Below are 17,408 nucleotides of genomic sequence, written 5' to 3'. Positions count from 1 at the left end.
CTAACCTCAGTTGAGATGTTCGATATATAGAGAGAATTCTCGCATCCCAACTTCTTCGAAGCCTAATCGAAAATCTCCAGAGTAAGGTAGAAAATCTCCGAACCCATTGACAGCCAGAGCACATGGAATTCAGATAATCCTGATGAAGGAAGGAATTTGCGAATCTCCATGGATATGCGGAGACTTCTAATACCGATTAGGGATTCCAAAGATTATGAATCTGAGATTCCATGGGACACTGACTAGAATTCTAGCGAATCCAAAAAAGAATCTAAGACCTTGACAATAGTAGTTCGAAATTCCTGACTCGAATTTAGAGAATTTCAACAACAGATTAAACGAATATCTAATGGGATCAAACGAATCTCGATTGGAATGAAAAAAAACCCCACTGGGATAGCGGATCTTGAAACGGATGCAGAGATTCCCACCCGGAATTCAGAGAATTGTCATGGGGATTCGGATATTCCTGATCCTGAGAGTGAATCCCATCAAATGTTTGAAGAAATCTGACCAAGTAGAAAAGAATCCCGCGTGGAGATCCAGGGAATTAGATTTTTCTAATGTAAAATAGGGGTCAAGCCCAAGACACAACAGATATTTGAGAATGGAGCTGCTCTAAATGTGAATTTAAGTATTTAATTATTCAATATTTTCTTTGACTTCGATAAGTGGTTTGATGATGATCTAATTTTCAAATGCAAAGCTTATGTGAATCTGGAACATTCGCATAACAAATCAATTCCAATGCACCAATGTAAAACATTCAAACACGGATGCTAGTAGCGGCCAGCAGCTCATCAATCGGAAATTCGAACATTTGTCCACAGTTGAAAAAAAAAATCGCAGTCTGGATCTTGTTTTCTTCATATTCTAGGTGTATTAAACTCTTAACATTATAGCTTCCTGCCGCTCCCAAGAAGATCTTTTCCTGAAGGTAACACTACATCGTTTTGAGGAGAAGATTCAAAACAAAATTGAGATGAAAAAAAAATAATGAATTATCAAGACTGATCAATGTAAATAAAGCAAAACGAAAGGATTCTAAAGTGAAACAAACATATATACATTTATAACCAGAGAGAATGCGTAGAAAACCGATGTCTAGCTATTTTAGGAAAATGGACATAATGAAGAAAAATATAGAACGCATAACATACCAAATGAAAACATCAAATGCAATGCAAATTATTCCCCATCTACTCGAAAAAGCTAATCTTCCTCTAGCAAAAAGTTGCAAACATTTATGTTTACTCTCCTAGCTTGTTAATTTCATTAAGTTGTCTTTGCCACCTTCTGTAAATAAGGTACTTCTTTATTTATGTTCAATCTGTAGCGCCTCCTTCCATAGGCAAGTTAGTTTAAGGTCCCAAAGTGATACACTGAATATTTTGTTTTGAAAAAAAAAAAGCTTTAGCAATCCCGCCCGGTGGATTACTGGAAGAATTTGAAAATTATTTCAAAAATAATTACCGAACTTACGAAAATGCCTTCTACTTCGACCGTACACTACATAAGTTAAATTGTTTGAATTTATAACGGAAAATAAACCTACTTAAATGTGTTTGGCCCCTAATTCTACTCTCACCACAATTTCAAATTGAAATGACACACTTTCGTACTATATATATATATATGGTTGTAGCTGTTTAAACTATTAAATCTATCCCCGTTTGAATGTGTGTGTGACATGAATAGATTGTTTTCTCTAGCAAACATTTCCATAATTAGAGATTAAGTTTTGTGCAACCCTTCAACTCTATGATTAAATTCGACCTTACCGAGGTAATCCGCTCGCTGATTAACCGGGAAAAGTGCCAACGACACCAAACGGAAAGCGATTTAATCGCTCATAGTTCGCAGCAATTTACGATGCACTTCCGTCGCCCCCACGCTCACTGCCATTCATTATAAACTGTACACTGTGAAGCGTTAAATCCTGTGAGCAGATCCGCTCAGAACTCGATAATAGCCGAAATAATCGAGATCAACAAACAATTAGCGTTTCCGGTCCGAACCGCGTCCTACACATACATAGGTGGTTGGTGCTTCTTTTTTTGCTTCCTGCCCACAAATAATTGGCAAACAATTGTATGCTTTCATAACGGATAAAAATTGCAAACGCAAAAACAAAACAATAGAGCAATTCCAAAAAACAGACCACACAGCAGAAGCGGATGTTGTCAATAAATTGCGAAATTTATGCTGGGCTGTTCTGTAAATATAGCATGAAACAATTTGAGCAAATTTAAATGTTGTTTAATTATTGCTGCCCCGCATACTGCAGCAGAACAAACAGGAAACACGTTTGCAGTGAAAAATTTGCGTTTAGTGGTATCCGGTATCCTGTGATTACCATTTCCCTCTTCCCCTATGCCCCATGCCTCACATGTTTCAACACCACTATTCACTAATCCCTATTGTCACCTACGAAGCATAATCAGCTCGATTTGTTCGATTTCAACCAAGCGTAACACGCGTCAGAACAAAAGCAAACAAAAATGTCCGGAGTGTAACCGATGACTAGCGGAAACAATAAAACCAATTATTAATATTATAAATAGCAAGCAACCAATACAAGAAAAAAACAATATAGTGATGTGCATTTATGAAACGCAAAAGAAAAACCGGCAAGCAAACGGTGTGAATAACTATTAAGATTATTGCAAACCTTTACTATAGCGAAACACTATTGGTTGATTGGGGAACGCAGCAAGAAGGCGCCGAAACGACTACACACAACATCAAATAACGAGTAAGAGTTGTATGTAATTACATATAAATGTAAGGTTTGAACACTGGTGTATTTAGACGAAACCGAAAGTAGAGCGAAAGCAAAAAGTGTAGATATTTTACATGTGTAATAAATTTATGTATAGAATTTAAGGTTACAAAAATTTATATATTATACACTTATGGAAGTATATATTTGTTATAAAATATAACCTGAATTATACAAAAGTCTCCTGTCTTGGAATGGCGTCATCCGAAAAGATCCAATTCAATTATGCATGGTATTTATCCAAATATTTAGGAATCGATACGGAAGGTGAAGACGATACAAATAATTCTTAAAACCAACCGTTTTTAAGGACAAGGATCATAGAATCAAAAAATGGTCTCTTTCATGGCTGATTTGCCTTGCAAAATCAGTCATGATAGCGGTCATTTTTGGATTCTATTAATCTTGGCCTTAAGGTGAACTCTAAAAAAACACAAACAATTACGTTCCAATTGTAGTGTTTCAATTTTGGCATATCAGGCATAACATTTGATAACGACACAAAAGCATTTGTAAACAAACTTTCTAAGGCCCTTTACACGCGAACCAAAGTACGCCCACGCAAACCAATACCACTTTCGGAAAGGTGATAGTTGCCCCTATCCGATGATGTTGGTGGTTTGCGTGAGCGTACTGTCGTTCGCTTGTAAAAGGCCAGTATGGAGGCGATCCAGCCCCAGGCTGAAAGCCTCCCTAATAAAGATAAATTAATTAATTAATTGTAAAAGGCCTTAGAAAGTTTGTTTACAAATGCTTTTGTGCCGTTATCAAATGTTATGCCTGATATGGCCATACCGTAGGCCATAATTGGAATACACCATAAAAGGAACGAATGGCCATAACTGGTACACCCACCCTAGCCGTCCAGATACCATGTCGTGATCCACGTGGGCAGTTTTTGAAAGATGTTAGGTACTCGCAGGCAAAAGAACGCAAGAATTCCATAAGAAACACTATGAATTTTAGCCATAAGAAATGAGTGAATTTCATTGTTTTGTCTTATGAAAAATAATGTTGACAAAAAAATAATAAATCGGAGTAGATTGGAACCGGAAAATAGACGTTGAGGTTAGGGGACCGTGTGTTGACCACTCGTCTCGTGGGAAAATGAAATGATTAAAGGCGTATAAGACTACCTTATGTTACACGAAAATCTTTCATAAGTCGCACTTATGAAATTCATATAGGGTAAATGGATGTAGTGTCGGTCTAAATGTACCTAATTTGGGGCCATACATAAATTCAGCAATCGACTAAATTTTCAATAGCGGCCAAAAATATCCATTAGTACCGTCCCAATGACGCGTTCATCTAGATAAAATTTATAAATACCAAATTTTTAGCGATGGGCCCAATCTAAGATCCATAGACCAACATTAGAGCCATTTCCCCTTTGTTGTTCATAAGTTGAGCCTTATGAAATTCTTAGGTCTATTTGCCTCAGAGTAAGTTTGTTAAAATGTTACGATGGGAGGAATGTTTCGATGCGAATGTGTGGGTAGAAGCTGGGTTATGGGAAGTTGTGAGCTTTTCCATGTTGTCAGCGCTGAAATAATCGATTCATCGCCAGTAAACGCTGTCAAGCTGCATTTTACGTATAGCCCAATCGTGACTTTTCGATTGCTTGTTTACTATCTTAAATTCACGAAAGAGAAGGAATAAGCATAATGAACCATGTTTTGATGAAACAGTTTAGAGAAATGAATATGATGCTTTGAGAAAAAAAAATGTGGCTAACATTTTCACTACATCCTTCATAAAAATAATGATTTGAGGTTAACTTGAATATATTGTTTACGTTTCTTTATACCAGGATAGTAAACAATTTGTTCGATTTGATATCCTGAAAATGATTTGATTTTGCGGTCCGCCTCTGCATCACCCAGGTCTTCTACCTGTACGAGAGAGAGAGAAGTAGAATCTGCAACCAACCGAGCCTGTCACAAAATTGCAGCTAATCGAGCAGAAAACCTGTCAGTGGGTAGAAAACAATTCATATTAGATTGAAGTATTGTTATCGCGCGAAAAATAATACGCTAAAGTTTTTACAAAATAAAACGATCATAGGTAAGATTAGCGCTAGAATTAGATATACTAAGGACATAGAGGTAATTCTAAGACCAGAAGGTCCCGAAGAAACGTGCTCAACTTTTTGGCTCAGCTCTGCCCAACAAACAATCGTCTATTGAAGAAACGACTTCTTAGCCATTTTATTTAACTGCATGCTTAATAGTACTTGTACTATTTTTAATAACAACTTCTGTTCCGGCTTTGTTAACACAAATCTGGAGAATTTATTCAACCATAACATTGAACTACTTTGGTGTTGTATAAGGTATGTCGAGAAGCTTTTATTCGACTTATATGAGTTGTAACAGAGTTCATTCGATAAAATTTTTGATTATTCAGCGTTTATTAGACATCACCTGCTTCCTTTTTAAACAGTGATGCTCTGTATACGCTTGATTCTCATGTGAAGTAACGTTTAATTAGACATTATTATACATTTATTAAACGATTATTCAACTGTGGGAAAATTAACCCGAAAATAAGATGGGACGGGGACAGACAGGGAAGGAAGGGTGTGTTTTTTTCTTAATTGTTAATTGTATCCATTATTTCTGACGTTGCTCGCACCACACAGATATTAGAAAATTTATAAATACTTATACATGTCGTTGTATGGGATTCGAACCATGTACCTTCCGATCACCAGCCGCTTGCCTTGTCATCTGAGCTATCCTAGAATTCATCATATGGGCAACTCAATAATCAATAAAAGCTTGCATGAAAGTAAATACCTATCAGCACTCCCGATCGCAACTCTAGCTCCTTCAAGGCCCTGTGGGAATGATTAATTCATTCATCGTTGTTTAACATGAGAACAATGTTACCTCTTCACCATTCCAATCCCAAGGAAGGTTATTTTTTGAACTAGATAAATGCATTCATTATCGTGAGTCATGTGATCGATGATCACTATTTAAATTAATTAGATGTAGAACACAAATAAAAAAAGGGTTAAGCTTGGGATTGAACTCACGACCTTGTAATTGGAAAGCGGAAACGGTAACCACTACTCTACTGATTTCGCCTTGTTGTTAGATTGAATCAGTGTTGTCGAATAATGAATCTAATACGTCGTTTATAAAGCATTTACAAATCATTTGATTACAACATGGACGCATAGTGGTATAATAGCTATTATGCTGACTGCATTCACCTTTATTCGGCAATATTGTAAAGTAATGCAATGAAATCTAATAAAGGAGCTGGAGAACATTTATTAGACGTCTAATAAAGCATGTTATTAAATCAATTGAAAACAGTCGAATTAAAGTGTATGTACAAATTACACTTATTCAGTTTGTTATTAGATCAAACTTCTGGCGTTGAATTGGGAAGACATTTAACACTTTTACAGCTTTTAATAAGTAAATTAATCAGATCACAGCAAACAGTTGAATAAATGTGCATCTATGGTTCTCAATGAGCTTTTTCAGCACATAATTCGACAACTCTTTTTATTCAGCATTGTACACTGTTATACAGCATTTATTCAATATATATGCTTATTTGTGACTCTGAATTGTTTGTTGGGTGGTATAAGAGCTATTTTGCTGAGTGTATTCACCTTTATACAGCAATATTGTAAAGCAATGCAATGAAATCTAATAATGGAGCCAGAAAACATTTATAAGACGTTTAATAAAGCATTCTATTCAATCAATTGAAAACAGTCGAATTAAAGCGACAATGTATGTGCAAATTACACTTATTCAGTTTGTTATTAGATCAAACTTTTGGTTCTGAATAAGGAAGACAGTCAACGTTTATAAAGCTTTTAATAAGGAAATTAATCATATCAGAGCAAACGGTGGAATAAAGGCGCATCTATCGATCTCAATGAGCTTTTTTCAGCACATAATTCGACATCCTGTTTTATTCAGCATTGTACACTGTTATACAGCATTTATTCAATGTGTATGCTTATTTGTGACTTTGAATTGTTTGTTGGGTGGTACTCTCTTCGGTCCCAAGCTAATCGATGCACCCCTCGAAACATAAGAAAATCCACGAACCCCTCATTTTATCTGTCAAACTTTCAAAGCGAATCAAAACAAACATTGTGAAGTACTAGAATTTCGACTAGAATGGGATACGTTAATCGTTTGCTTGGGACCAGGCTAGTCAAGTAGTGAGCCAATTTAAAATCGTTAGTTTCGTATTGATTGTTGGTATTAGCAACCGGGGGAAACTAACGATTTTAAATTGGCTCACTACTTGACTAGCCTATTGGTCTCAAGCAAATCGGCTGACGTACCCCATTCTAGTCAAAATTCTAGTACTACACAATGTTTGTTTTGATTCGCTATGAAAGTTTTACAGATAAAATGAGGGGTACATGGATTTTCCTATGTTTCGAGGTGTGCATCGATTAGCTTGGGACCGAAGATAGTACCAGAGCTGAGCCAAAAAGTTGAGCACGGTTTTTCGGGACCTTCTAGTCTTAGAGTTACCTCTATGGTTGTAGTAAATTGTAGTATAAGGTGATCCAAGAGACGTTTCTCAGTGGAACTGACAGCAAAAATATCTAGAGTGTGTGAGTGATCTGGTGTTAATGGTGCTGAACGTAAACATAAACAAAGCAGAAATTCATATGAGAATAAACTGCCAGATCTACTGCGATCTGTCAAAAGTTCTTGGTAAACAAAAAAGTCAGCTGATCGCAACTGTCTCGTGGACAGCCTTATAGATAACAATTTCGACGGTACCACCAAAGATGAATACAAGAGCAAATTTTCATTACGTCGAAAGTAACAAAGGTAAACAAAGTCGAGCTATCAGTGTCAATCGATGCTCCTGCTATTACACTATATTCTGTCCGAATATAGGATCACATCCCATTTTTAAATTTATTTACCAGTCAAATTGCTTTTTGACGTAATAGGAAAAACCAATAACCCCTCATTTTATCTGTCAAACTTTCATAGCGAATCAAAACAAACATTGCGTAGTACTATAATTTCGACTAGAATAGGGTACGTTAATCATTTGCTTGGGACCAATAGGCTACTAAAGTGGTGAGCCAATTTAAAATCGTTAGTTTCGTATTGATTGTTGCTACAACCGCATCGGTACAATGGGTCTGGCTGCTCATCGTAGTGACGTTGTCAATAAGTTTGATCAGTATTCAGCTGCTGTGTGCAGTTTGTAGTTCCTATATTTCTTCTTCTTCATCCCTTTATTTAACGTCGGTCTCTGTTCCACAATCTAGTACCAATCACCCTGGGGGGGACGTGCTGTCAAATCAGCCTACTGATCATCTTGTATGAAACTGGTTCCAAACGTAAACAAACGCTGTTGTTTTATTATGGCTTGTTTACGTTTGGAACCAGTTATGCGAGGTAGGTGACGATTGTTCGTATTCGACCATCTCAATCTCTCCTGTTCCGGGTCCTTCGCATTATTCCACTCCCGTCGCCGGAATGGATGGCATCTAATTCCGAGTTACATGCAGCGTTGCACAATCGAAGCTGCAGCATCACTTGATGAAGTCGATTTTATCCCCAATTCCTGTAAACCAGAACGCACTTCCTTGTCGCACTATGGGGGACCTCGTTCCGGTCGTGCACGCTGTTTCCAGTCATCATAGTCGTTCTGGCCCTGCGGTCGAGTATGGCGGTGAGGTCCCCCAACCTTCATGTTCAGGCAAGTATGCTTCGAGTAGCAACAGGTATTTGTCTGATCAGTTTTATGTTCCAGTGTTACGCCTCTAGATGCCAAATCCTTCACCGACTGCCTCCTGTTGAGTAGCATTTCTGTTGCCAACGGCATTAAACAACCACTGTACAGCATGAGTCACCAAACTTCACGCCCGGGTCGCACTATGGACTGCATTTTGGAAGCCCCTGGTTCCTCTAGTCCAGTCCCGCTGATTCCTGCCAGCGTTCATCACAGTCGTCCCGGACCTGTGACTAGATGTGGATCAGAGGTCTTCCAGCTTGCTTCAACAGGCAAGTACAAATGTGATCAAGACAATTCTCCGCCTGATATAGCTTCAAGTTACAGCACGTCTTACATTTCCAATTTTGCTTATTTCAATCCTGAACATCACGGTCTGCAGTCCACCGATGACGGCTTCCTTTATAACACCGATTCTGAACATACTGCACCGAATCATATCTGCCACGTTTCTGAAACTGTCAGCCCAGAACGCATTGCCTACCGCCCCATGGAAGCCCCTAAGCCTCTCAACGCAGTCGTATGTACTGATTCCTGCCATCGTAGTCGTTCTGGCCCTGTGGTTGAGTACGGTGAAGGGGTCTTCCAACCTTCGATTTCAGGCAAGTATGCGTTTATTGAAACCAATTCCTCGCCTGATCAGCCTCCACGTTTCAGCGCAACGTCTTCTTCACCACCGACTGAACCTTGCCTTTCCGATTGCCAACCTATGTTATCCGATGGACTTGTGGTGTATTATCAAAATGTTCATGGCTTGCGAACTAAAATTGACGACTTATTCTTGACTGCTGTTGAGTCCAACTACGATGCAATAGTTCTTACCGAGACCTGGCTAGATGATCGAATTCACTCAGCACAATTATTTGGCACTAGGTTCTCAGTTTTTCGTAATGACCGTAACCGGATGAACAGTGCCAAATCACGGGGTGGTGGCGTCTTGTTGCGGTTTCCAAACGACTGAACTGTTGCCTCGATCATGCTCCGGTTAGTACTTCTCTTGAGCAGTTATGGGTGAAGATTACGACGTCACACAACATGATAAGCATCGGCGTTATGTACCTTCCTCCTGACCGTAAATCTAATTTGAGCTGCGTTGAGAACCATATCAGTTCCATTGATGCTGTATTGTCCCGATTACATCACAACGATCTAGCTCTGCTATTTGGCGACTATAACCAGTCTGGGCTTGTTTGGAATATTTCCGCGAATGATCATCCAACCATTGACATTCTTCGGTCGTACATGCCTGCTCCCTGCTGTGCCCTTTTGGATGGTTTTAGCCTGCATGGTTTAATGCAAATTAATTCTGTACCAAACAGAAACTCTCGGCTGCTTGATCTTGTGTTGGTGAACGAAGCCGCCGCACTAGAGTGCAGTGTCGCTGAGGCATCCGAGCCTCTGATACATCTAGACGCCGATCATCCAGCGTTGGAAGCATTCATCAATCGATCAGTTCCTGTTCTCTATGAAAACATCGTTGATGTACAAAGCCTGGACTTTCGTAGAACTGACTACGTCGCATTGAATCACTTACTGGCCCAGGTAGATTGGCAGTCGCTTGACTTGTGTTCGTCCATTGATGAAGCCGTTAACTATTTCGACGAAGTTGTTAGCCGATTAATAATGGATTGTGTGCCTCTGAGGAGACCTGCTCCAAAACCTGCATGGTCCAATGTTCGATTACAACACTTGAAGCGTGTGAGATCGAAGGCTCTTCGAAAATACAGCCAGTCCCGTAATCCATTCACCAAGCGATTATTTTCGTTAGCAAGTAATTGCTACCGAATGTACAACCGTTTTCTATACAAGAAGTACTCAAGACGTATGCAGACCAATCTCCGGCGTAATCCTAAGCTATTCTGGACGTTTGTGGGAAAGAGGATCCCAACAAACAATTTTAGCTGTAGACTAGCTTATACAGTTAAAAATTAGCTGTATAAGCCAATTTTTGGCTGTATAAGCTAATCTGCAGCTAAAATTGTTAGTTGGGATGGGCTACCGTTTGAGATTCATCTAAGCGATAAAAGAGCCAACACTTCTTTAGAGAAATGTAACCTCCTGGCTGAGCATTTCAAGAGTGTTTTCAACGATTCAACGGCATCGTTAAGCCAAGTTGCTGAAGCGATCAGAGATACTTCCAGTGACGCGTTCAGCTTTGATATTTTCACGGTCACATTGGACCTCGTCGACTCTGCCATCCAGAAGCTGAAATTCTCGAACGCTGTTGGGCCTGACGGCATTCCATCGTCCATACTCAAAAGATGCTCAACAGAGCTTTCCTCTCCGCTTTCAAAGCTGTTCAATATTTCGTGACAACAAGGTGTATTTCGCTCTCGTTGGATATCTTCGTTCATGTTCCCGATTTTCAAGAAAGGAGACAAACAAACTGTGGAGAAATTACCGAGGAATTACTTCACTTTGTGCCTGCTCGAAAGTATTTGAGGTAATCATCAACGACGCTTTATTTGCCAGCTGTAGAAACTAAATTTCTCCTGACCAACATGGTTTCCACCCCAAACGTTCGGTCTCAACAAACCTCGCTTCTTTCATTTCCCTATGCCTACGGAATATGGAGGCAGGGACACAGGTGGACACGGATCTCAAGGCTGCTTTCGACCGGGTTGATCATGCCATTCTAATTGCCAAACTCGAAAAGCTTGGTGTTTCTCATAGACTCACTCGTTGGTTTGAATCGTATCTTACCAATCGAGAGCTTTTTGTGAAAATCGGGTCTGATAAATCGGATTATTTTTCAAACAACTCAGGTGTTCCTCAAGACAGCAATTTGGGACCGCTGCTATTCTCCATATTCATTAACGAAATCGGTTTGATACTTCCAACTGGCTGCCGGTCATTCTATGCAGACGATGTCAAGATGTACGTGGTTGAGCGATGTTTCACTGACTGCCTGCGGTTGCAGCACCTGATCGATAGTTTCGAAGAGTGGTGCTCTAGGACTTTTCTCACGTTGAGTGTTCAAAAATGCAATATCATCATTTTCCATCGCAAGCTAAAACCTATTGCATTCGATTATACGATCGATAACCAACCTCTGCAGCGTGTGGACAACGTTCGTGATCTAGGAATTACACTTGATTCTGCTTTGACATTTAAGCTACATTACACGGATATCATAGCCAAAGCTAACAGGCAACTCGGATTCATCTTTAAGATCTCTGATGAGTTTCGGGATCCTACCTGTCTGACAGCTCTATATTGTTCTCTAGTGGGAAAATCCACTGGGTATTGAAACTCTTGAACGTAGGCGGAAGATTAACCAGGCAGTTTTTGCAGCAAAAGTGCTGATAAGCGAAATCGACTCTCCCGGGATTTTGGCTGAATTCGAAATCTATGCATCTGAACGAGTTCTACGATCGAGAAGTTTCCTGCATCTCGGACCCCGTGCAGCTAATTACGGATTACATGATCCAATATGGTTCATGTCTGCCCGTTTCAATGAATTCTATGTTTTTTTTCGATTTCAACTGCACAGTGGAAACATTTCGTCAACGGATTCAACGTAGTCTGCCGAATAGGTGACGATACGATTCGACAAATGCAACTGCTTTGAATCAGCAAATTGTTGCAAGACGGTGAGTAGCTGTCCATTAATGTACATCTGATAAATTTTGCTACCTGTTTCCTTTTTTGTTCCCGATCAACTCTGCGATGAAGGCCTCGACTGATCCAAGGATAACTCCATGCCATAGGACGAAGTTAATATTTTTTTTTTATGATGAAGACCATAGTATTATTATTATTATTTGGTGTTTATGTTTATAATTGATGTGTTTTTCTGTTCTTTTTATATTGTTCCTTGTATTTTGAAATGATATGGGGTTTTTACGCCTATTTGCGCAAATATTTGCCAAATAGGCTTTTCCCCATCAATCTTTATTTAGACAACAAAAGTCCGATGAAGAGAATAATAAATAAATAAATAAATAAATAATAAATCAACAAACATTAATGGAATAAATCTTGCTAACATTTTCAAAATATCCTGATTTTGAATCTTCACCAGATGCTATATCTACGTTTACCACCGGCGCCGTCACAGATGATGTAAATTGTCCATATATCCCCGTTTGCCCCGTCAAACACTAGTGACATCTATCACATTGCTCAGCAAACTTCAACGTTCTTCTGTTGTAGGCAATATTGCATGATAGTTTATTCAATATTGCATGGTTGTTGAATCCTAAGAGGGTTGAATCCAACTCAAATTATGGGTGCCGTTCTGTAAGTCAAGTCAAGCGTCACTTCTGGTCACTGGTCTTTTTACTTCAATTAATACACAGCTCAAAGGCTAGGTTTGAATCAAAATTGACTGGTTTTTCACTAAAAATCTCAAAAACGTAGGTCACTCATACACTGAGTAAAATTTTCCTCGCTTTTCCTCCAAAATCTGCTCGAATATGAGGAAAATTGATGAATACTTTACTCATTCTAGGAGTCTCCTAATAGACTGAGTGAAAACTCTCTCGATTTTTATAATATTCGAAAAGTTTTTCCTTGAAAATCGAAGGAAATTTTACTGTCTATGAGTAACCTACGTTTTGCGAATTTTAGTAAATGAAACTCAAATTTAACCTGGTTTAATCGACCGTGCATAAACTAAGTAAAAGTTTGATCGGTTTTCCTCACACGGCTGACGAGAGTAGCTCAGAATTACAGAGTTACTCTGAGTGAAGCTTTCCTCAAAAGTCAACTTGAACTCAGGAAAATCCATGAATATTTTCAGTCTTATTGGAGTATACTTGTTACCGCGAAGTAATTTATTTTAAAATCAAAGCCTGAGCTAACCCAAATAGTTGCACAAGTCTTGCTGACGTCGACACCAGATTTAATGAATATAAAGGACAATACTCGTGAACTGAGTAAAATATTCATCGATATTCCTGAAATACAAGCCGATTTTTGAGGAAAATGTTATTAATCCACTGAGTAACCCAGTTTTTGCAAATATGAGTGAAATTCTACTCAATTTTGAGCTTCTCTCATCGATCGTGAAGCTTAACCAAGGCTTTCTTTTCCATACAAAAATAAACGTATATTCTTAATTTAGCTCATGTCTTCGTCCACAAATGGTAACCCACCAAACATTTCCTTAATTTCAACCATATAATCAACCGTCCTTTCAGTACCTTCCATCTGTACGTCATCGTTCGCAGACGAATCACATTTAAAGTCCTGCGGTATATTCAGCACCGGTTCCATGTAACCTTCCTTGTGAATCTTACACCACCGTTCGGAAACTTCTCTGAAAAGAGACTTCCTAAACACCATACAAGTTACGTGTTCCAATTTTTCGATCTTAATCCTGGTGAAACCCATCAGTCCAAGTGTGTAACGCCAGTTTTTCATTAACTTGGCATTTGCGCCTTGATGCCGAGAGTCTGGCGTTATTATTAGTAAGATTCCTTCCGGTTTCAGTGTATCATACGCCTTCTGACAACATTGCAATCGCTGGTCAGACGAAGGCATGTACTCTAGCAGCAAGCTAAAGACCACCGCGTCGAAGTAGGTCCGCGAAAGGCTTTCAATCGACGATTCTGAATCGCCAGCAAAATCACTGCCAAGTGGAACCTCGAGGAAATCACAATACCTGACCGATTCTTGCGCGGGAGCGATGTCTATCGCCGTTACCTCGAAATCCGCGAATACACTAAATGGATTGTAGCAACTCCCAACATCCAGAAGCCTTATCCGATCGATTTGGTATGGTTGATGGGGATGACTATGGGTCTCGTCCAAAGCTTTCATCACCTTGAATAATATATAATTCAACATTCGATTAAACCCAACCCGCTATGTTTGAAGAGAACCCACCTTATCGTCCTTCTCGCGAAACAAATTCAACAAGCAATGTCGAAAAAAGTAATCCCGACAGGAGTTGACCGCCCACTCTATCCGGCTGTTGTCCTTCTTGCACGAAACTTCCATTGTTTTGTCCCAGTAGCAGATGGCCAGTTTGTGCATGGCGTTTGCATACTGTTTCAGTAGGTCCTCGTTCTGCAGATGATCTCGCCAAACCTGATCCGGATGGGAACCCTTGGCCGAGTCCCGTAGCCGTTGGTGAACCGATTTGATGAGCCCGGATAGGGCCAGTTGCTCCTCGGATGCCATGTCGGTGGTATGATAAACTACAATAAATGCAATGATTGAGGTGAATTGAAAATAAAATGTGAATAAGCAAACTGGCCAAACGAACCAAACTGATCACTGACCAGCACTGAGCCACTGAGCGCACGAGAAAAGATATTAAAAGATTACGAAAAACAAAAGCAAAATAGAACGGCAGATAATAATCAGAGAAATAAAAATGTCAAAACTAGAGTCGGTGTACATGTTCCCTATGACACCGACTCTAGTCAAAACCAATACAAGCCCTTCAGAAAAGCTTTCCACATAGGGAAAGACGGGGTAAAAAGGCGAACGCGAACACCCGGCAGGGATATACACCGAAAGACGAAACAACTCAAAAACGAGATATAAAGTACTTAAAAATAAGTACTTCGTTATCACCACAGTTTTGGATGAAAATTTGTTCTCATTGATGGGTACTTTTAAGTTAATCATGAAGTACTACCAGAACTCTTACTTTTTGTGAATTGTACTCAACCAGTAGTCTTGAGAGAGTTTTTATTTTTGAGTACATTGTATCTAGATTTTGAGTTGTTTTGTCTCCCGCGCTATGAAAGTATCCAAAATCAAGTGTTGCGATTGCACTTAGTTTTGGATGAAAAATCGTTGTCTGCGCCATGTTTATTTTATTCTGGCTTTGTCGTCTGTTAGAAGCAACAGTTTTGCGAATTTCCCATGCACTGGATGGGCTCAAGATTCTTGAGGTGATGACTATTGGACCAACCTCGGAACCAACCAATTCGATGTGGTAAGTTTGCGTCATCCTTGAGAACTTGAAAATGAAAGGAATTTTAATTTATTTTAGGCATGATCCGATACGGGCCATGAGATTGAGATGCGTAGTTTCGGGGATAGAAGTTTTCCGCTGCGGAAGCCCATCCTGAGAGCCAAAAACGGATATCCGTACATGAGGACCAATAGATGGAAATCAACACGATTCCAACATCTTTTGGGTTGTCTCATCAGTTTGCCGCAAGAAAGTACTATTCTCATCAGACAATCTGTCTACCCATTATGTTTAAAAATAATGCTCATATAAACACTCTGTAACTGTCATCAATTAAAAACTTTTCAGAATCTGAAACAACAAGAAGACGAACGAGCAAGCCAATGAAGCCATGGAGACGAACAGCCAGCATTTGAAGTTCACTTGCGGGTTGGACTGGTACCAGAGCTAACAGATTCAGCTGGCTGGTTGTGATTGGACGTCGTTGCGATGCGGCAGTTTTCAATAGTAATGAAGAACAATATTGTTTGATTAGTTGAAAATTGTTAAATTCAGGGGGTAAGTCACTTTGCCACCTTGTGTTAACACACACGAAAACACACTCCGGCACACTCCAAACACCTTGTCACCCAGGTTGCCACCACATAAAATATTCAATTCTGGCACCACTTCCTATAATGTTTTCATCATATGTTGTTTATAATAGACCAATCCATGATCTGATTTTATCATCCATCTTTGACTTATCAATATGATTTTTGTTATTCTGAACCTCTCTAATGAGTAAACAATCCAATCCAACCAGTCAAATTTCAACGATTTTTTTTATTTCTAGGTTTATTTATATGAGCCAGGATATGAGGGAGTGTTCCAAGCTAGGTTCCAAGCTAGGTTCCAAGCTAGGTTCCAAGTTAGTTTCGAGATTTGTTGCAGGTTTTTATAACTTATACACTCGCTTATTCATAAATATATATTGCTGCACGGTACAGAGAAGATCGATGATCGAAGAATTCCACGCCACCTTGACGCCTCTACTGCCGAGGTTACTGCTGTATGAACGCTTTCGGGACGACAAGCAGACTTGATCATCATGACGGTTCTGTATGGAAATTTAAACACCGATTATCATTAAACAGCGCGACTGGTTGAATTTCATCCAGCACATCCTGAAACGTGCTCGACATCATAATTTCTTCCAAGAATCCCACCGGTAATCTAATTCTGGGAGAAAAATAGCCCAATTACCATTCCTGAGAATGGCAGCAGTTCTTCATGACCAAGTTGATACAAACATATAAGTTTTCAAAGCCCGTCTTGGAAATTCCAGCTTTGCTTAGTGTTGTTAATCAGCGCTAAGTTTTAAAATGCAGCTGCTTTTAAAATCATAGAGAATAGAAAAGGGGGATATTATAAATTATAAATGTGTCACTAACAGTATGCTATGCTGCTATGTAAGGGAAATACGTCAATAAAGCTCAATTGAATGATTTAACAAAGTTAAATTTTTAATATGAAGGAACCGAGGAAGGAACAGCGTCCGTTGGTATTCAATTTATTCGTGCTGATGACCTGATGATCCTGATAAAAACTGTTCTCCTAAGGGTTTGTCTTTAATTGTTATCCTGAACGACGAAGGTCATTCCTCTGGAAGGTCTGCTAGCAGAACCTGCCTTTCTCTTGTAATTTTTACTATTTGCCGACGATGAAAACAACTCCTCGTGGTTCAGTAGCGCGAGCAGTAGCGTCCTTCAAGTGCTACACCGTAAAGGCTTGGGACCGCTATGTACTTCAAGTTAGTTCTCGGGTGAGGGTTTCGTTGCTGCGGCTGCCTAAACGCTGAAAGCATAAACAAAAACTATGTGCGTTCTGAGTATCGAAATTCGATGTCTGCACCATACTCACCATTAAACCCGGACTGGATGGTGACAAATGCTCCGATATCTGGTGCCACCGACCACGGTTATATATGCGCCGAATAATCCTCCTGCCTGTTTGTTTGTTTGTTTG

At 39.4% G+C, this 17,408-nt stretch overlaps 1 protein-coding gene across 1 annotated transcript; it reads right to left on the bottom strand.

Annotated features, from left to right (window-relative positions):
* Positions 1-13,580: 13,580 nt before the first annotated feature.
* On the bottom strand, positions 13,581-14,758 carry Samtor (S-adenosylmethionine sensor upstream of TORC1). The gene is made up of 3 exons (XM_065226535.1): positions 14,742-14,758; positions 14,360-14,673; positions 13,581-14,296 (listed from the first exon to the last, which is right to left on the bottom strand). The coding sequence occupies exons 2-3, from the start codon at positions 14,654-14,656 to the stop codon at positions 13,592-13,594; spliced, it is 1,002 nt and encodes a 333-aa protein (XP_065082607.1). The 5' UTR covers positions 14,657-14,673; positions 14,742-14,758; the 3' UTR covers positions 13,581-13,591.
* Between the last annotated feature and the right edge of the window lie 2,650 nt (positions 14,759-17,408).

This window comes from Ochlerotatus camptorhynchus, unplaced genomic scaffold (genome assembly GCF_037179485.1).
Source record: "Ochlerotatus camptorhynchus isolate MF236.1 unplaced genomic scaffold, CSIRO-AGI_Acam_v1.1 ptg000255l, whole genome shotgun sequence".
In the NCBI taxonomy this organism is placed as follows: domain Eukaryota; kingdom Metazoa; phylum Arthropoda; class Insecta; order Diptera; family Culicidae; genus Ochlerotatus; species Ochlerotatus camptorhynchus.
Note: the sequence above shows the minus strand (reverse complement) of the source record. Positions and strands in the feature narration are given on the sequence as shown.

Excerpts from the sequence above, each read along its gene's own strand:
- Samtor (XM_065226535.1), bottom strand. The coding sequence starts at position 14,656 with ATGGCATCCGAGGAGCAACTGGCCCTATCCGGGCTCATCAAATCGGTT. Across the intron at positions 14,297-14,359 it reads TTCGCGAGAAGGACGATAAG|GTGATGAAAGCTTTGGACGA; the intron begins GTGGGTTCTCTT and ends ATATTATTCAAG.